This window comes from Homalodisca vitripennis, chromosome 7 (assembly GCF_021130785.1).
Source record: "Homalodisca vitripennis isolate AUS2020 chromosome 7, UT_GWSS_2.1, whole genome shotgun sequence".
Lineage (NCBI taxonomy): Eukaryota > Metazoa > Arthropoda > Insecta > Hemiptera > Cicadellidae > Homalodisca > Homalodisca vitripennis.
Window position 1 is genome coordinate 125,278,823 of NC_060213.1, and position 22,606 is coordinate 125,301,428.

Genomic DNA, 22,606 nt, shown 5'->3' on the forward strand with positions numbered 1-22,606 from the left:
TCTTAAAATAAATTAGATTTGGAAAAATTTAAATTTAATTGTTGAATTTTATATTTTGTAAGCTTGGACAGAATAGTATCCGACACATGTTGAAAGTTAGTTTTACAAAATCTGAATAGTTGTAGCTATCAGTTTTTGTCGTTTATATTAAAAAATTATTTTGGCATATAGTCCGGATTTGACTCATATACTACAATATTGTCATCACTACTATTTAGATGACAGACAATAAGAAAAAATTTCAAGTTGCAATATATCATCACTCTGCTATTTTATTTAAAACAACAACACTACTGTATTGAGACGATCTAATCACCCAAATTACTCATGGTATTTTACAAAACATTGTTGAACTTTCTGCATTTTATCTATCAGTTAAACAACTAGAGAAATTTTAAATGCACATCTTATAATTAATTATTTATCATTTCTGTTCATAACTGTAAAAATTGACTGCATGTTCACGACGGACAAACTTATTGTGTTTCTTAAAATCACGATGCCCATTTGATAAAAAATGGTCAATGACCGCGATTTTTGTCAAAAAACACTCATTATTCTAAAGTGATTAACCGTACCCATGAAATCCGCATTATAAACGTCTAAAATAGAGCCGGATAATATTCAGAGAGTATTAAGAAACCATTGTTGCGTGACCCACCTCCGTCCGCAAGGAAACCCCGTGACCCACCAGTGGATCACTCCGTCAACCACGAGTTAAGGTTAGTAGTATACTTTGGCCGTTCCTGGGACAAAGCACCCGAGACCGGTTCTGGGACAAACCGTGTGAGACCGAATCTGGGACAGAATTTTTAGAGAGCGACTAAGAGTGTGAGTACGGGTAGTCAGAACCGCGCCGCGCGAATCACCACGCATGTCATCGCTGTCCCGCTACCGCGCAGACACCACGCGTGTGTTTATTTACCACAATTGTGAGTATGTATGTGTTTGTGATTTACTGATCAGATCTAAATAGACGATGTTGTTTACATGGTTGTTCTGGAGCAGTTGGTTGTTTTGATCTACAAGTGTGATTGTGATCTGTTGAATCTTTCGTAAACCGCTCCGAAGAGGTATGTAGTGTTTTTCTTGAGGTGATTGAGATATTTTGTAGCCGTGTGGTACATTAGGGGAAAAGGGGTAGAGGATTGCTGTCTCCAAATGTTTGTGAGAGTGAACATCATGATTGACAAGACTGTTGTTGACAATATTGCAGTGTATCTCGATGACATCAACGGCTCTGAGATTCGGTGGATTCGATGCAATTACATTTTCATTTGAGTTGAAGTAAGACGATTCTTTTTGTAAGTTTGTTGCATCATATTTTTCAAAACCTAAGAGATCACTAACGGTTTTATCCAAGTAGAATTTAATTGGAGAATTAATTGATATTTTGTCACCATCTTTAAAGATCTTGAAATCGTCAGAATTTATACTAAGATTCAACGATTGTATGTAATCTCTGAAACTCTTTTCAAGTTTTTCAATGGTCCAGTAACCACATTGAAGTATCAGTGGTTTCGGAATGAAATGTATTTCCAAATCCCAAAAATAGACTTTTGCATGTTGCAACAAGTTGTATATGTTGTTCTCAGAGTAAAATCCAACAAGAGCCATATAATACTCTACGTTTGGATCCAAGTGGATGGGGTGTTCTAGATGGAGAGTCAGTACAGACTCAGTTCCAGTTAGTTTGAGTAATGGCATGGTTGCAGTTTTTTATATACTTATAATTCTATACAAGTTTTAGATGAAGTTGCTACCATCATAGAAGTCTTCAAAACCTCTTTCCATATATTTTTTATTTCGTTGTTGAATTTTTTCTGCATGATGTATATCTTGCCTTCTAATTCACTCAATTGAACTTTGACAACCACATCATATGGCTCCACTGCTTTGCTCACTTGACCAATTCTCTGGTGGTTTTTCAGTAGGAAGCTGCCCCATATCTTTTCACCATTTACGGTACTAGTGGGGACAATCTCGATCGCATTTATTATTTTTTCCGATTTTACCAAATGCGATTCCAATAATTTCTTGACTTCGGATAAATCTTGTGAGACTTTTGATACATCACTTGCAAGCTCAATTATCTCGTCAGGAGAAGGGTCTGAATTGGGTTGAGTTGGTATTGATCCAATTTCAATTTCGTCTCCAAATCTGTTGAAAATAAAACCACGGTTTCCATGCATTTTTATTGTTTCTTATACTACGAAGAATATGTTCCCAGTCCTCACCAGCTGAATCTCGTCGTAGAACCTCCAGGCACAGATGTCCACAGATAGGAGGATCGTCAAACCCCTGAATACGCTCTGAGTTATAAACCAACCCTTTTGGCCCCAAGTACCTGACTACTTCTATTGGAGGATTGACATCGCCATATGAATCAAAATAGAATTTCTTTTCACCACGTTTCACATAACACGTCCAGTGAGTACCACCAGATGAAAGGTCACCAAGATTTACAATACCACGTTCGATATTTGTAGGTTTGTCGGGAAGTAACTGTCGCATGAAAACACCTCTAAACTCATTAATGTTTAATATACCTGCTAATTTTTCTATTTCACCAAGAGACAGCGGGAAGATCTCTTTTTTTTATTCACAGACAACAATGCATCAAGCTTCCGACCAATACGTCGTTTCAACCCTCTACCCGTAGGATCTTTTTCAATAATGGTGTCTAACTCCTCATCGACTAAACTCTTTAACCAAGGTATAAATTTTTCTCTCAGTAAAGGAGCCACCTTTCTTCTTATTAATGGAGAGATGAAACGTTTACCTCCAGGAACTGACGAATCCACCATTTCCATAATTTCCTTCAAAAACCCTCCTTGTTTATTAGATACGAGTTGGTTGTAACTTAGAAGCAATTGTAAACCTTTTTTGTTCTTAACGGCTCTAGAAACGGCTTTGTGTTGCTCTCCAGAAAGAAGTATACGATCACTTCCGTGAGACAGCTGTTCATTAGATAATCTGATTACTGTAGGTTTCCGTCTTTTGTACGCTGTACGAAGTTTACGTTTTTGAGCTTCGGATAGCCGAACTGTATAATTATGCTGACTTTCCATTCTATACGCTTTCTTATATACAAAACACTTACATGAAAACAATAATTGCCGCCTACTAATGAAAAAAAAACATTTTTTATTTTACTTTTTTTTGTTTTTGTTGTTTTTTTTATTTGTTTTTACAGGAATTTGATTATGTTTCGAGTAATGTCATATGAGAAATGTGCCTCAGATACAACGACAACATATGCTGTGGTGCCGCTGCTCCCCTGTGGAGATGCAATAGCTTTTACAAAATCTAATTCAATCTGAATGTCACTTCGAGATCTGTCTGTTGTTGGTTGATGTACATGTGTGTCAATTACAACCAAAGGTGAGTTATCAATAAATTCTTTCAGGTTTACTAACACGTTATTGTCTCCGAAGTTTATTTTTCGGAACCCTAGGTACTGATCGTACATGATCCTGTATATACCATTAGTAATATCAAAATTCTGCAATTCCTGAGGGTACCTTTCTCCATTAATTTTCACAGACACATTTTTGATGTTGCAGCTGTCAAATCTACTAGGATCTTTTGCCTGGGTGTTTGTTCTGTTTGTCTGAAGTGCGATTATAACAAATCTAGGATTGTACACATTTCTGTAAACACTTGTAATATCGAAGCTGAACGATGAACCGAACACCCCTCTTTTGTCGATGCATTGCCATTGAAAGAAGTTGTAGACTAAAGCATCCTTGTCACTCAGATGTTTCAAACCATCAATTAACTGGATTTTGGAAGTGCTGGTATAATCGACTATGGGGACTCGTAACACAAACGACTCTATCACAATTTTTCCATCACCAGGATCCGTTGCTGTGGACCCTGCCTCTTTCCAGTGAAACAACGCATCATTATCTTCATTCCTAGTAAATGTGATTTCAAAACCTCCCTTGTACATCGGGTAACGTAGGTGGTCAAAGAACCCTAATCCTAAATGCCCAAGTGTGCCGAGTGCCTCAAACTTCCCACCTCCTGTAAACGATGATGAGAAACCACTACTTGAGAGTGTTTGTTTTTCAGTGTTACTGTAACTAACAATCCCCTTTATAGTGCTGGTGATGCCGGGGAGTTCTACTGTGTCGATCAATGTATTGTGTTTCCTCAGCTCTATTCTTGAAAACAAGAAGGCCGCGAAGTTGTCTACCAGTTTGACGGTAGAGTTAGTTTGATAATCAGATCCATCAGATTTTTGCACATACTTTCCTTGAATGTGGTACATTATGCGTGAATCATAAAATGCGTCTCCATGATCCAGTTTGAATGTTGTATTGTTGTTGGGTGCATTGAAGTTGAGCTCTGAAACTGGCATTGCAGTTCTATACTCACTTCTTGCTATACCGCTCGAAAATTCAATATACAGTTTCTCCATCACTGGTTTTACCACTGATCACTGTTCTATTATATCCTCTCTTATATATAGGGTAAAAAATATTTGCTTTCATTGCTTTATATATCTGATGGGTAGATACATCCTGAAGTTCCTAACCCCATACCGAGTTTACGTTTCAACCACATTCCTCCTGTTGTTGCTAGACCGACCATACGCTCATTCAAGTCAGCATCATCTGAGGTAACCCTCTCCCAAGCTTTCTTTTGTAATATTTTGTCCGCCTCCCACCTGTCTTCTGTGTTTTTATGATCCCTATACCATATATCATGCTTCTTACAAGCTTCATCGAGGGGATTAATTCCCTTATCTCCCCTAGCAAGTCTCTTGTCAAGCTGGGTGCCGGGCCCACAGTAGTTGTACGTATCAAGATTCCAGTTCTTGGGCGCATGTAACTCGAATGGTAACTTGTTAATGATGTCGTTCAAAAGCCCTTTACCTTCTATAACATGTTCAGGCAAAACAGACAAACATCTGACTAGGTACTTCAACCCTTTAGGTGTAGCAATTAGGTCTTCCATTTCATCGTGAAGGAAATCAACTACAGACAGTTTTTCATTATGAAAGTTGTTGTTTCCAGCTTCTTCCTGCGCTTGAATGTAGTGTAACCTGTCAATGAGGTCTTTGAAGTTCTTTATGTACTTATATTCGACCGGACTTTCATTGTAAACCTTTAACCCTGAACCAATTGTTGCCACTTTTCCATTCACCAACTCATCCCAAATAGGTTTTATCATATGTTTCCACTTTAGTCCTTGACTTGATTTGGGACGATTACTTTTGGGATTGTTTCTTTGGAAAAGCGAGTTTGTCCTCACCAACATGTCCTTGTAAGAGTTCCAGTCTTCATCGGTGTACAGATCCTTCTCTACTATATTGTTTTTCGTCAACAATCTCCAAAGACCCTCAGTCCCTTTGTATTTCTTTTGAGAGCTGACTAATATAATGTCATCATAATCAAATGTAATCGGTTCGGAACCGATCATCGGCTGCTCTAGATTTTCATCGTACCAAATACCAAACTGTTTGTCGTTGGATTTTGGAAGGTATCGGGCTCCTAGAGAACCAAGTGTTACTACTTTAGAATCCATCAACTGTTTCATCGATTGCTCTTGAGGTTGTACTTCTGGCTCATCATCGTAATCTACATCCTCAAACGTTCGACGATCTGATGCTTGAGGTTGAAATCTTACCAACTGTTTCATACGGTTTTGACTACGTATCTTTTGTGTTTCCAATTCTCTATGTTGTTGTTCCCTAATGGCTCTGGTGATTGGTTCGTACTTTTTCTCATTTTCACGAACATCTTCTAACTCTTTAAAATGGGTCTGAGCAAACTCACTTTGTAATTTCCGGTTTAACTCATCCAACTTTCTAGCTTTAGAAACAGTGAGCGGTCGATCATGTGTTATTGATATGTTACGATTGGCAGACGTCTCATTAGCATTTGATGATATAGTATTTTTGTTTGAGAAGTTTTTTAATTTATCCTGTTCAGCACGTTTGAACTTTGCAGCCAAGACAGTCTGAATTTTTTCAAGTCGCCTTGCTTCTTTTGCATCTAGTTTATTTGCCATGTTGTATACTTATAGTAATAGATACAGCGTTATTCTTCAAATCTTTCAAGTCACGTTTACACTAGAACGTCAAATTACGTTTATGAACGTCAAATTACGTTTATGAACGTCAAATTACGTTTATGAACGTCAAATTACGTTTATACTTAAACGTCAAATTACGTTTATGAACGTTAAATTACGTTTATACTTAAACGTCAAATTACGTTTATGAACGTTAAATTACGTTTATGAACGTTAAATTACGTTTATACTTAAACGTCAAATTACGTTTATGAACGTTAAATTACGTTTATACTTAAACGTCAAATTACGTTTATGAACGTTAAATTACGTTTATACTTAAACGTCAAATTACGTTTATGAACGTTAAATTACGTTTATACTTAAACGTCAAATGACGTATATGAACGTTAAATTACGTTTATGAACGTTAAATTACGTTTATATTTAAACGTCAAATTACGTTTATGAACGTCAAATTACGTTTATGAACGTCAAATTACGTTTATACTTGAACGTCAAATTACGTTTATACTTGAACGTCAAATTACGTTTATACTTGAACGTCAAATTACGTTTATACTTGAACGTCAAATTACGTTTATACTTAAACGTCAAATTACGTTTATACTTAAACGTCAAATTACGTTTATACTGGTACGTTGTACAGCGAAGTATTATTCAACACTTAGTTTCCTTTTTAAATTGCACATGTATTTCCTTTTTTGTGGTTTAGCTGTAGTATTAATAGATATGAATCCATGAGGTGTTTTCCAGCACTCAAAACAGAGAGCCTCAAATTGGTTGAAAGTCATGTCAGAACCTACAAAGTCCTGGAACACTCTCTTTGTATAGGACTTGTTCATTGTAAACAGACACAACAGATTAACATTGTTTCGTATGACCTGCATATCAACTCGACCATAGCTCTGACTCAGGTAGACACAAGAAATCCCTTTATGACGTCCTCTAATGAAATAGTCTTTGATTTTAGTTTGCTCTTCTAGGAGGCAGTCATCAAATACCACAAGTGAGTTTGGTTTGCAGTCATCGATAGAAATGAGATCTTGACAGGACGAATAGAAAAACGCTATTTGTCTTCTAAGGTTTTTTTCTAATCTACTGTATTGTTCACGCAGATCTACATATGCAGGTTGTTCTATTGAACGACTAAACACGTATAGATTCTTGAACGGAACTCCATCTTTGTTGTAAATGAAATTCAATAACAAGTTCGTTTTACCACTCCCAGACGGTCCTACAATAAGACACCGTAACGGTCTAGGTAAAAATTGGTCTTCGAATTTCTCTCTGCAATACACTTGAATTTCCATAGTATGTTCTCTTACATACATTTACAATTTAACAGTTTTCACATATTCTATAATGACCCCATTCTAGGGTTCGGATATTGTCTTCGAGTACGAAACGCTTGTCGTCCTTTGATGAAAGTACCACTTTATGGTGTTCTACGCTGTAGAGATTGTGTGCTTGACTCCGAATTGTATTCATCGTTTTGTAGTGCTCGATGTTACTAAACAAACAGTCTTTATAGTTGCTAAAGGTAATTTCATTTTCAACTACAGCTTTTTTCACACCCTTAGACCTCTTTATGAAATGGTTGTCTTCTATATTGCTCGCATACATCTTGGATCGTAGTCCTACAAACTCTCGCATGATTCGACCATTAAGTTCATCTTTCATTTTACCCAGAACTTTTTTGTTTACGTGGGGAAGCCCATATTGGTTGGGGTTGGGGTAGTCACTTGTATCAAATAATCCAATTAAATGTTTCATGTCTTCATAGAAGTTTTTCGTTTTGATGTCATATATCAGGGAATCGGTATCAGTGTACACCATTTTTATGTTAGATCCATACTTCTCTTTCATTACATTGTAGTGGAAATCATACATCAGTGTCTTTGATATGTCTAGAATACTCATACCTACGTAAATAGGTTTATTTAACAAAAGTTTTTTCTTACTAAAATGTACAGCAACTAGGTTTTCTGTAAAGATGGTTCGACTCTTAAAGTTCGGTTTGCTAACCCATCTTTCCACTAATTTGGATTTAGTACCCAAACGAATGTCCACACGATTTCTCATATTTTCCATAGTTTTTCCAAAAACTGAGTTGTTCATTAATTTGAAAAAGTCTTTCTCAAAATCATTTTTCGCCTTTGTACGCTCCATGGTATTCAGATTAATGTACGGTTGCAACCAATTGCTTTGACTGAAACTAAGAACTCTATGAACATGTTTTAGTTTCATACCCAGACTCAAATAAAGCTTTAAATTTTTGTAGTGTACGACATACTTTTCTTTGCTGTAGAGAGTTGTCAGAAGCTTTGCCATTTTCGATCCTGGTGGGACTCTACGTTCTGGAGCGAGAGGTAGATCAGAGTGTACGTCGTGTAGTTCTTCAGGATATTCCAAATCAACTTCTAATATGTAGCCTGTGGGTGAATCGTCACTAACTTTCATTACATCGATGTCTGTACTGCTCCACTGAAAGTTTGCATATGGTAGTTTTACAGACATTGCCCACCCATACAGGTTGTTTGCATCCAAGTACATGAGGTAGTTATTTGGTTTCGATTTGTCGTAGTCTTTCATGTAGGGATTGTTTGCCTTCGCATATCGATGAGAACACTGTGAAATACCACCACGAATACCCTTTTCAACCATGAGTACCATATCGATGTCAGTCAATAGAGACAGTTCGACTTTTGTAATTTTTAGCATTGCGTTCCAAGCCAACCCAGGTGCTGTGAAATACCATGCAGGATCTAATTTGTATGTATTGAGACATACATCCCTGAAGTTTTCCATAATATCTGCAAGCAGCAAGACATCGGTTTCGTTATATAGCATTGTATATTCTTTCATGTTCTGAATGTTAAAGGCGGTCCATACATCGCACGCATATTTGTAATCTTCATTTGTTATGTGTTGTTTATTCAGTCTATTGTAAAATTCTTCTTGACTAGGTAGTGATGTTTCACTATATTTTTCTATACTGTCCATGTAGTCGTAAGGGTACACTCCTTTTCGTAGCAATAAATTGAGGTCCTTACCATTGTAATATGTTGAGATGTGTTTGAATTGAGATCTAGTCAGATTCTTTGCCAACCTATCGAGACTTTGTGACATGAACTTGAATGAATCGATGAATCGTAGTTCAATTCCACCTTCCACACTGACCGTAAAGGAAATGTACCGCTCCTCGTTGTTGGGTATCAATGATATGCGATTTTCGAACTTACCAAACTCTTTAATGAATAGGTGAGTGTCGTAACCTGCTAAATTATGAATGAAAACAGGAATGAACCTAGGTTTTTTGAAATTGATGTTACACTTGTTGTGAGCTGCTCCTCTAAACAAACCCGTCAAATGGTTATGGTCTCTAACACGATCATCACCAAGATAATTTCCACAGATATGACACGTAGTTGTAGATTCAAACATTTCCTGTTGCTCTTTTGTCATCAACTGCATGGGGACTATTGCTTCACTCTTGTAAAGTTCATTAATCCTTATCGACTCCTCAATCAATGATTTTACAAATACATGTGCAGCATCGTCTCCAAAGTATTTAATCGGTGGTTTGGAAAAGCCGTCCTCTGACACCCCATACATACAGAAGGAAATGGCATTATGTTTCTGATATTTGATAGTGAACGACTGATGATTACCATTACAATCCACTTTACACGGTTGACATGTTGAAATAGGTGCTAGACAGCATTCAAAGTCTGCGTAATACACAAAGGGCACTCTCATTGAGCAATTGAAATCTTTAAATCTAATTACAGTTCCTGGCTCTGGTAGTTCCAATTTCACAGCATCGTGTGTGTTACAGTCTTCTCTATGCTTGATGAGTAAATCCTCTCTCGTAAAGTGTTGCAAACACCTATTGCATATCCACATCTTATGTCCATTTCGTGAGATCTGTGAACTAACCAAACGGGACATATCTTTGATCCAGCAGTAATGAGTGTTTGTTTTTTCTCTGATAAACAGTAGATTAACATGTTTTTCCATCTCGTTATCAGTTATTCTCAGCGGGAATATATCGAACTTGTCATCATAAGCATAGACATTAACAGAAATGCCACTAAGTCTTTCAAACTTTGCTATATCATCAAGTTTCATGGGGCATTCGCAAGTTGCTAGTGCATGAAGCAGCTCTCGTTTGAAAGGTTCGTAATTGCTGATTCTTTCTGGATGAACCTTAACTGGATGTAAAGCTGCCAGAATAGACCACATAAAACATTTCTGATCTTCGTTTTTTACATTAATAACAGCCTTTTTGGATTGAATCTGTTTTGGTAGAACCACATAGCTGGATCCGTGAAAAGGAACGTATCGGTTGACTCTGATCTCCAAGTCTTTCACACTTTTTAGTGACCATTGAGAACCGTTTGCCTCAAACTCCTCCATCTCAACCAACATCTTAAGTTTTGCTGAGTTATAATAGTCAGACAGAGACGTTGTCGAGTAAAGAATTTCATTTTTCGTTTTAAAGTTCATGACTTGAGTCACCTCCACATCGTTTATTATTTTCTTGAATTCAGCATGATAAACCATGTTTACCTTAAGATTCTTTTCTTTTACAGCTTCCTGAAGTTTGTCAACAACGAGTGGTTTGCATATCTCAAGAAACATTTTTGGATCTTTGATCCCACGTTTGTTCATAATCACATACGTTTTCAATCTTCCCGTGAATGCCGACTGGACTTCTGATATTTCATCAAGTATTGTCTGTGACTCCTCTGGAGTACGTACCGGAACCAGATGAGGTGTTGAAGGTGATTCTGTTTCAGACAGAAGCTGTCTCTCTTCCATGGTAGGACTAATCGAATTCTCACTATTAATTGTACTAGTCGGTGTCTCACTAATAATCTTTTTCACACCTGTAGTAATCTTTTGTGGTCTAGTCGGTTTTCGGATCATCGCTTCAAGAGCTATGTCGTTTGTATTGACCTTCGGTACTTGTTTGACTTCCCTAGGTCGTTTTGGGTATTTCTTTACCAGCATGTTGATGTCTGGAGTAGGTGCCGGCAGTCTTGGTGTCAGTCTCGTAATGGGTAATATTTCACTCCTGTATCGAGGACCTTCATGAAGTGCTGACAAACGGATATGACGTTTCGATTGTTTGTGACGGTTCCAGTTGGATGACTCTATTGGTGTTTCACAAATCCAACACATTTTACTTTTAGGAGCTGGTTTGATTTCCATCTTTTTCAGACGTTCGTTATATGTCATACCATGCTGGTTTTTGGCACATTTCTGAGATTTTTGGTGCCGAGCCATGTTGGAAACCGTTATTTCCTTACTGCATTTTGGACACGGTTTCTTCTGGGGTTTTATTTGAGCACGTACATCGGTCGGACTAAGCACGTTGTATGTTGGACTCTCTGGGATATGTAGTGGTGAATGGTATACAGGACTATATGGTATATGCAGTGAATAGTCTGACTTATCCGGAACTTCAAATGGTGGTGGACCAAGTATTGATATAATTTTCGATGAATCGGGGTGTATCCTTTTTACTGGTGGTTCAAACTTTGGAGCGTCAGCTGTAGATGGACCAATTATAGCTCTAATTTTGGAATAGAAATCTGGAGTGTCTAACATAGACAAATCAAAATCAGCAATCGCGTCTTGTTCTTCAGGTCTGAGATTTGAATAGGACTCTGGCAACATAGACATATCAAAATCAGCAATCACGTTCTGGAATTGATTGTCACTCACAGCATCAGCGTAGTTTTCCAACATAGACATATCAAAATCCGGAGTTTGTCTGTCTAACGTGGACATGCATTTCTTTGTTTTTTTATGGCGGGACATGGAGGAGTTCCTGACTTCAACACCACACCTTGAACATACTTGTTTCATCGAAGGAGGTTTTTCATTGAATCCGTTGGAAGAAGCATAAGCTGGTGGATTTGACGCTGACATACACTTCTTTGTTTTTTGGTGGCGGGATAGGTTAGATGCAGTAACCTCAGCTCCACAATTTGGACATTTCTTGACTGATGATCTTCGAAGACCGTCCGTAGCATTGAGAAATGCTGTTTGCTTGCTAGCAGGAGAAAACGCCATTATTATAGAGCTGGCTACTCTCTTACTGTATGGGTGATTGACGATGGAAAAGGATGAGGTATGGATGCACTTCTTTGTTTTTTGGTGGCGGGATAGGTTAGATGCCGTAACCTCTTCTCCACAATTCGAACATTTCTTGACTGATGATCTTCGAAGACCATCCGTAGCATTGAGAAATGCTGTTTGCTTGCTAGCAGGAGAAAACACCATTATTATAGAGCTGGCTACTCTCTTATTGTATGGGCGATTGACGATGGAAAAGGATGAGGTATGGATGGATGAGAATAGGAAGAGGAGTAGGAAGAGGGTGGGTGTGTGGGATGAGTGGAAGGAAGGATGAGAGTATTATTAATACATTTGACTCTGAACTAGAACATAGTTTTTTGTAACTCTTTTTCATAAAACGATCCTATTATTTCCTCACCAGACTGGTCTGCGATTTTGTAGGTAACAGGGCAAGTTTTGTTGACAGCCACAATCCGAAAAATTTCTCTTGTCCAATTTCTGCGGTATTTATTTCCAAATACATCTTTCTTTATAGTAATTCTTACGCGGTCTCCAACCGAAAGTCTGGGTCTGAATACTAGACATCGTCCAGTGTTTGCGTACATGTTTCTTAAAGTTTGTTCATTGCTTGAATTCACTTCTGATGGGCTCATCTTTATAGTGCTATGAAATTTACTGTTATATTGACGTAGAAGCTTCTGTAAATGTGACACCCATCTAAAAGAGTTTTGAATTTCAAAGTGCACTTTCATTTTTTCATTGAGAGTTCTATGGAAACGCTCTATAATGGCACTTTTTTCCTCATTTTCAGTATGGTATAACTTTATTTGATTTTTGTGTAAAAACTCTCTAAATTCCTTATTAACAAATTCTCGTCCTTTATCCGTGTGAAGAAGGTTCGGGGGTTTGTGACCAACCAATTTCGCTCTTCTTAATATTTTACCAAACGATTTAGTAACCTCTTGTGAGCTTTTAGTTTTTAATGGTTCTGACCACGCATATTTTGAAAACGTATCAATTACATTAAGTATGTATCTGAATCCATCATTTTCCTTTGAAAACCTAATCATTACAACAAGGTCTGCAGCCCACAAATCATCAATACCCAAAGTTACAATTTTTCTCTTAGGGAATCGCTTAACCACAGGTTTATGAACCTCTAATGCTCGAAGCAGAATTTCTTTCCGACTTTTCTGCTTCATTAATTCCTGATACTATCCACAATACACTTACAGTATACCAAACTAGTAATTTATAAGGTGCGGTGTCTCGCGCGGCGCGGCGGTGACTGGACAGTGACGAGGTGCGTACCGATTGTTTGTATACTTATAGAAACAACACGCGGTGTCTCAAACGGCGCGGTGGTGGTGACGGTTCAGCAGTCGCGCGGTGCGGTGCTGACGAGGCGCGTGCCGATTGCTTGTACACTTACAGTAACAACGCGTGGTGGCGGTGGCGGGACAGCGATGACATGCGTGGTGATTCGCGCGGCGCGGTTCTGACTACCCGTACTCACACTCTTAGTCGCTCTCTAAAAATTCTGTCCCAGATTCGGTCTCACACGGTTTGTCCCAGAACCGGTCTCGGGTGCTTTGTCCCAGGAACGGCCAAAGTATACTACTAAGGTTGTTTGATAAACAAATCATTAGTTTAGGTTACATCTTTTTTCTCACATGTTTTTAATTTCTCCCCCTAATAATGAAAATCAGTAAACAAATTTGAAATCGGTTGATTTTGTACCGTTTTAGACAGGTAGGTAATATACGACTTACATCATGTTTTCGGAAAATAAACAATGCTGCGTCTAAAATTAAGCAATTATAGAAAACTGTTGGGTTTTTGAATAAAATATTTTAAATATTTAAACGAATTATGTTTATTTTTACATTAAATTTTCTGTGTTAAATTTCAGTGCCGATTACTTAAGTTATTGTGTTAACGTACGTCTCTAGGTAGATAAATCCTTTGTGAAACGGTTTCTTGGTTAAAAGAGAAAAATCGTACACAGCCGACGAACTATAACAAGACTAGGCTTCTTTCTCCATGTTCGTTTCTAGAAATATCACAAGTTCTAAGGCGACTTGAACAAAAACAAATAAACAGGAACAAGCCCGAAGCAAGCGGCACTGACCTGGCGTCCGTGGGTTTGTAGGTGACGTCATACTTCTCGACGTGCTCTATGGAGGTGGTCCAGGACACCTTGACTGCCGTGGGACTCAGGAACATGACGGTGATATTCTCCGGAGTTCCGGCAGAGGGCATCGATCCTGGACACAAAGTTGGAGGCGTGAGTCACGTGACAAAGTTAAAGAAAAGTGTGACGATTTTGGAACACGGTACAGATTTTTATTATCAGGATGGAAATACAATCAGAACAAATGAAATTATTTACACCTATATACTTGTGGTGCTTATGATTGGATGATTAACATGGTAGTCTACAATTGTACAACAATGTTGAAAGCTGGAAATGGTGGCACTCCGTGTTTTTTTTGTACCATGAAAACGCGCCATGGGCGCCGCCATACTGTTCCCGCTAAGGAAAGGGTTCCCGCCAAAAGTCTGTCCCTCGTTTTTTCCCTTACGTAGTGAGCACAACAGTGCAAGGATCCCGATTTTGACAGTAATTTTACCGATAATTCCTATAATTTCGGAAAAAAATGTTGATATGTTAAGAGTGCGAGGAGGAATCTTTTCTCCCGCACACGAGGACTTTTTCCTTCTGCGCATCCCTCTGGGACACGATCTTGGATCACGTGACCTCCTCTCGACCAATCACAGGCCTGGCCTCAACTCGCGGTTGGACTACTTCCGTTATTCGTCACCAAGTTTTTGAATTTATTGTAATTTGAAAAATTATAACAAAAATTGTATATTCATATTATTTGCGAAGATAGTGGTTACGATTTAAAAATATAGGTTGAAAATGTAAATATTTTTTTAAATATATTCAGTTACTTAAATAAATCAAAATTTGAAAATTAAAATACATTGTGGTAGGTAATTTTAAGCAGTATGAATTTATTTTAAACGTATAGAGACAGACATTTCAAAATTTAGCGTTTTTGTACTGTATCTTAAATTTTTGAAAGGATTTATTTACTGCACAGTATATTTACTATTTTATTACATGAATTACTTTTCTTCTTCTTACTGGTCGAGACAACGTTAAGAGATATTTGGACGAATAAAGCTCTAGTGGAAGGAAAGATTCAAGTTCTGAGATCTACTACCTGACAACTTTCTTTCATGTCTTTTTATTAAACTTGACCGGAAAGTGTGTTGTAGACAGTTGAAGTAAGCTATAAGTTACATCCTGTCATTACTTAAGATTTTTTTAGAACTGCCTCTACCTGATAAATCTCTTTAATCGCCATATTAAAAGAGGGAAAGTTTCTGAGTAAATGGCCCTTCTGACCCTTCAGGTGTCCATCTAAAACACATAATTGAGGCATCACAGCTAAAATTTTAATGTTCAAATAAATACATTTCCGTTAAATTATCGAAATTTGACGATGACACACTCATAAAACAAATTATGTCATACAGAATTCTCCTTCTTACTGACAGCGACCCTCTGATCAACCGCCTGTCGGATATTTTTGTATAAAGGGTTTAATGGGCGCCATATTGGTTTGGATTTCAAAATGTATTGCATATTTTGTAGGTGTTTGAACTAATCGTTATAAAGCTTTGTTATAAAATATCTACTATTAGTGGTTTTTTAAACGAAAAATAAAAAACAATGGATAACTGGGGAGTTTCGGGTGATTTCGAACTAATTTGTACAATTGCTCTTGGCCCAGAATCATTACAAGAGATATTTGTAGAGAGTTCAGAAACACCCTGTATTGAAGAGTTTGTTTGTATGTACAAAAAGAATAGAACCATAAATAAGGTTTACAAGTTTCTTTGAGGAAATTTTCCTTAGGTACAGTCATCATAAACATGTAAAAACAGAATAACAACGTCTCGATCTTCTACCTTCTCCTTAAGGGTATTTTAAAACTTGCAACTCAGCCATGCATTTTGCAAAGAACGTTAGATATACATAACGATCAATAGTAAAAACAATTTATCAAGGTTTAAAGTTTAAATCAACTAGGACAAAAATACTGATTGAAAATTGGTGATATTTGTTATTTTCCGATTTCTATCCCCAAATGAAAAGATTTTTATTTTCATTGATCATAAGAAAATTAAATATGAAACGTCAATTCGTACAGATAATTTTACACAATCTTATGTATTTAGGTATGTTTATATAGTTCAGCTTAAGTACAAACAATCTAAACGTCCAAATTTCAAAATTCTTTATTCCGCTATATTCCCTTCCCTGAGAAAGAAACGAACTGAATCTACTCTTTTCCCTAAAACACATTGTTGCTTTTGAAGTTGTTGTTACATATTTTAGTTTAGAGACACATTATATATAATGCATTAAGGGTATTACTGTCTACAATACTGTTTGTGAGGAGAAAGTTAATCACAGCACAACAATGAATGTAATTTCTTCTAATACATTTCAGTGAAGAAGTTAACTTACGGACTAGTGAACCATAACTGTCTGTCAGCAAGAGAGTCTGCTCTGGTTCAAAGTACTCACCAACAAACCTGGCTCCATTGATGAAGAGCAGCGTGGCCAATAGCATGCTGAGCCTACGTGACGACCCTCATCTGTGTGTGGGCGGCAATCTCTGGAACACAAACATGAACATGAATTTAAAATCTCTGGAACATAAACAGTAACGTTAATTTGAAATCTCTGGAACATAAACATGAATTTTAAAATCTCTGGAACACAAACATGAACATTAATTTGAAATCTCTGGAACATAAACATGAACATGAATTTAAAATCTATGTAACATAAACATGAACATGAATTTTAAATCTTTGTTTGAAGTTTGTTTTGACGATGGAAGATTTGTGAATGAAACAGCATTTTCCCGAACTTATGTTATCGTTCAGTGATAAAAAACCCTACGTTTCAAGATCTGCAATTTGACCTTTTCTTTAGGTGAATAACTAACCACTACAATGTACAATCAATATAGGTACAAAAAAGAAAACATATCAAAGCGTTGAGACACGCATAGGCTAAGCTATGATCCACAACAACCATGTTGTTTGTCATTACCATACACACCAAGCTCTGAAACACTTAATAAAAGTAAAACACTAATAGCTATTAAAAATTAATTACATAATACACGTCACAATACAGCTATTAACATTTCTCTAGTTTATTTTAGATTGTTGTTATGTGTTCGTTTAGTTAGTCACCTGAGCAAGAGAACAGATTGCAATTCTAGGAACTTTCGTATCACCGAAAGATAGCAAATGCCCAGAAACATTCTGTTTTCTTCACAAATTTAAACATAAATATTGCGTCTGAATAGAACGTAATTGGAAGAGCATGCATTCGTACATTTGTATAATGAAATGAAATGAAATATGCCTTTATTCAAGAGGCGGAGTTAGGGCTATTTAGCCCTCTCTACCACTCAACCTCACATAATATACAGATATATATATGTACATTTAATGACCTAAATTAATAACAAATTACATTTAAAATTAACCAAAATATAATATCAATTTAGTAAACACAGTTTCTCCAATACAAAAATGAATATCATAAAAGTTTTCTCATTAACACTATGACAAAGCATTAAAATATCTGAGATATTCCGTCCTAGTTGTTTCGTCTTTAATAAAGATATTTTAAACATAAAACTGCAAATACTACTTATCCACTTATACAGGTGAGTTGAGGAGGGGGCGGAACTGTATCGTGATTGGCTGTAGTTCAACCAATTACCGTACAATACGCCTAATCAGTGAAAATACGGCTTCTATACCACATTTAACAAATGAAGAACGTTAAAATTTCACCTATCTGCATTAAATTCATAAAACGTCTGACAAAACAGAATTCCATTAGAAAATATAACGCAATAATACATCAAAGCCAGAGAAAGTTTTTCAAACTAGTTAAGAATTTGAGTGCACAGTGCACGCTTAAAATCTATAAAATTTTGTGTACATAGAAAAAAACCTATTTTTTATATTTCTAAGGTTGCATCATTTTTACATAATCAACACTGAATAAAAAAAATACAAACAAGACGACAATCGGTTATGTAGTATCTAAACGAGTTTTTAAATAAGCTGGGTACATAAAAATAGAAAAATCAGCCATATATTTACAAGGCAAAACATAAATGCCATGTGTGGTGGTAATTGGAATTGACAACACGAAAGTACTTGCAAAACTTCCAGAGTAGTATTAAGGTTACTGAGAGATATAATTAAATGATAAAGTAACCCATAGAAGACAGTATCAAATTATAAAAGAGTTGGCAGCGAGTTGGTGCTATCACATTATATCTTCTGTAATATGAAATCATATAAGAAACATAACCTATAAGGAACCAGCACTATATCCTATATAAAAGTGTTATAGGACATAGAAATAATTTATTAATATTCCTTTTAATATGTCCTACACAGTAAAATGAATCCTAATGTTTTAATTAAAATATGTTATAAGTAATTTTTCAGAATATAACTAATAGAAGACTATATTATTGATGAAATTAGAGAATATTTAACTTGGTGTAAAATAAGCAATGACTCCATTTTTTAGTTCCTCTACAATGCAAAGTTCTTGGGACAGTAAAAATACTTCCATTATAGACATTGTAACTTGGAATTTATAATGGAATGTTTAATTTTGCTCTCTCGGCATCTTCAATGTAAGAATCTCTCGTTGCGTGATCCCATTTAAGATTTATATTAAGATAAAACGCTGTTTTGAATAGATTAATTAATTATAACCACATAAAGGCTATAACGTGAACCTATTATTGCTTTTTAATCAGATCGGTATATGGGTTTTATATCAGAGGGTGTAGTTATTTGATGAAACATGAGTTTTCGAAACCACTGCGTCACGTGTCACGGTTTTCAACCATTTAACTGTGAATTACACATTCTCTGTGTTGTGGTCAGCCAGCGGTTCCTGTTGTGGTTCTCTCCATCAGTGAGATATGGCAACCACTTGCACATTTAATCCTCTATGCCGTAGCATTACTGTCAGCTGTAGTTAAAAGAGCATTCATTTATTGTGTGATGTTCACAAAGTTCGCAGTGTGATCTCGGACGTGGAGGTGGTTAACTTACAAATTAGTAATTTAGCAGAAACGTAAGACAGGCCTTTAAAGAATTTCAAAAATGGCAATATACACTCTCATTCCTACAGAAAATTTTGGTAAAGTATACAGTTTGTTCCAAATTTTATGCACACTGAAGGGATCTTAAAAACTATAAGAGATACAGCAAAGATTAGGTTGAAAAAGTTGTGCGTAATAACAAGATCAACAAATTAGTGCAATCAAGTTGATTATTGGTTGCGTCGTTCATTCGTTGATCAATTACAAAAATGTCAGTAACAATATTTTTAGACTGACCGTGTCTGATCATTTTTATGTTTTGCTAAACAGCTGATTCCAACGCTGTGAGCAGTGAAATATGTCAGGTCTACCAACTGTACGAATACTAGAATAAAAATTCCCTTCACACAATCAAACAAAAACAGTTTTTTATAAACTATTTGATGAAATCCACGAGGAAAGTATAACGCATACGGTATGTTTGAAATCATTAATAAATTTTCTTTTGATTAAGTAAAAAATGGGTTGTATTAAAAAATTCGACTCAAACCCTACACCTTCTGCTTGCTGGTCTTAAAAATTTTCAACTATAATATTTAAAAACTGGAAGAAATTTCATGCAAAAACATTTGTATATAAATTAATGTTTATTTGTATGTCCACTACGACTCAAGTAACACTTTGCACTTGGCACTCAGTAACAATTTGACCTATCATTATTAAAATTTGTACGAATATGTATTTTTCCATGTAGAATATGTATACGCTATGCCCATTGATGTTACTTACAAAAAAAATACAAAAGTTATCAAAGCACATGCACATTATAAACTGCAATTACGAGACAGTTACGTATATTAAATAGATAAACACTATTTGAAGGCACTAAATTTTGATGTATATTTGTCTTTAGAATCAATTTCTGTTTGAACTTAAAGCTTTGATTGATAGGCTACTTTATAATAAAGTACATGTACGTGTACAATGGCTATAAATATACACTTTTGACAGATTGTTTGATCGTCGCAAAAAGGTAAACTCTACATCGGCACTGGAAATATAATTCACTTGAACCAGAAATGCTTATACACGTGAAAAGCTTACAAAAAGCGAGCAAAGCCGCGGGAAACAGCTAGTAAAATTATGAAAGAGTTCCATTCATTGTAAACCCTCTTAAATTTCTACTATCAGTGTAATTGACAGGGTAGAAATTTTTTATTTTCTAAAATTTGGGATTTAGTACACCACTGTCCATTTTATCGCTATTTATATTTTACAGACTAATTATTGCAATGTTATTTAATAATGTGTACGCCAAAAGTAGAAAATTGGAAGTAATGGAATATATAATATAATTTTATTAGATAAGAAAATTATATAAGAATCTAACCTATTTGAATCTGGATATATCAAAAGTGAAATTGATAATGATTCTATAAACAACTACAACCCTTGTCAATTTCTATTACAAACGCTTTATATTGACTAATTAACTCAAATTTATGATGGAATACCGACTTGAGACACAATTTATGTCAGAAGTGTTTTATGCTGTGAGATAAAAACATTTCGTATCGATTTACAACTAAGAAACTGTCAAATCAATAATTGGGTTGGGAGTAATGTAGTTTGGTTCTTGAGATCAATTATACATTCCATCTGAAGTGAGGTTAAGTTTGAACTGTCAGAACTAACCAAACTGATTTACGTGTTAGTGACAGGCCTCAGTTACCCAAGTTCTGAGAGGGTAACTGCCTCCTCCACGTGGATATTACAGGCACATCAGTTAGGTAGTTACCCCTAACATGACGTTGGGGTCAAAGAGGAACAATTAATAAATCTATATACGTGGGTGACTTTGATTAATGAAGAATAAATAAAGAAATGCAAAAGAGAGTACTTTTAGTTTTTATGCCTCATTTAGTGCCTCGGACTAAAACTTTTTAGTGCCGTCAGCAATATGCATCATATGGAAAAGACATGATTGGTATTTAAACGTTCAAAGAAATTGGAAATTCAAAGCGTTTGATTTTGAAGAGTTCCTTGTGATATTGAAGCTTTGGGAATATCGAATACGGTTGTTCAGGTCAACGAAAGCTTGTTGTTCCAAACATACCTTTGATTTTCAAGCAGAGAGTCTGTCATCGGCATATTGCACGAGTTTCCCGTGCATAACCGATGAGCCAGTGTCATTCACATAGCCAGAAAAAGAACCGGGCTGAAAATGGAACCTTGAGGAACCCCATAACTCATTTCAATTGGGCTTGAAATTAGGTTTGATATTTGAACAAATCGTCTTATGTGGCCAAGATGACTGTGACTAAGCCACTGCAGAGGAAAACTTCAAATTCCAAAGAATTTCAGATATAGTCTGGCAGTCTTTATGGTCAACACAGTTGGATGCCTTGGATAGGTCAAGAAAGACACTTAAAGTGGTATTTCAACATTCCAACAATCATTTCGCCAACTGCATCTCCTGTCGATTTCTCCTTTCTGTAGCCTTGATTGGCCATCAAAGAGCTGATTGTGTTTAGAAAGCAAAGTATTCTTATAAAAACAATATTTCTCAACATTGGAAGGATTGACACAGGCTGAATTATCAATGGAAATTGGATCATGTTGTTTGAGCATTGATTTACTTTAGAAATTTTCATGAGCTAGGGGAAAACTCCTGTCTGGAAAATAAATGTACTAATTGGGTTAAGGGACTCATAATGTGATTGGAGCATGTTTTTATGACGTGGAAAATAGATAGAGATCGGCTTTTCCTGGGAGCCCCTGAATAATTTGGTTGAGCTCTTCCTCAAGGATAGGTGTTAGCACAATTGGTTCAGTTGGGACACTATCTCCACAAGTCAATAACCTGGATTCTAATGGCTGAGGATTATTTCCGGTCATTCGAATTTGTACAAAATCTGTATCTGGAGTATTTCACAACATAAATAAAAATAACAATTTTTTATAAAATTGTCAGGCAATTTCATCTCATTTTTATTAAAAAAAACTTCGATTACTCTAAGATTTCAGGATGGTCGTTAAAAGGTTTGAGAAGTATACAATAACATTGATTCCTTATAAGTGAATATGTTCACAGATAAAATTTTAAATAGTTTGTATCAAATCGAGTTCATAACTTTAGATACCATTTTATAACCATATCACAATCAGCATGATGTCTTGTAAGATTTATAAATACCAGGTGTCTTAAAATCCCCCCTATTAACTTTCTTATGACTAAAGATGGAGTGATTCACTTTAGGGGACGTTTATATGACCAACCGAGGATTCCT

At 36.1% G+C, this 22,606-nt stretch overlaps 1 protein-coding gene across 3 annotated transcripts in view; it reads right to left on the reverse strand.

Moving 5' to 3' along the window:
* LOC124366264 overlaps nt 1-22,606 on the reverse strand; it is a 235,476-nt gene that overhangs the window by 45,285 nt on the left and 167,585 nt on the right. For all 3 annotated transcript variants that reach the window (XM_046822662.1, XM_046822663.1, XM_046822661.1), the window contains exons 3-4: nt 16,745-16,835; nt 14,270-14,405 (exon numbers count right to left, since the gene is read on the reverse strand). In XM_046822662.1, the coding sequence (XP_046678618.1) occupies nt 14,270-14,405; nt 16,745-16,790 (182 nt within the window). In that variant the 5' untranslated portion in view covers nt 16,791-16,835. The remainder of the gene's footprint in view (nt 1-14,269; nt 14,406-16,744; nt 16,836-22,606) is intronic.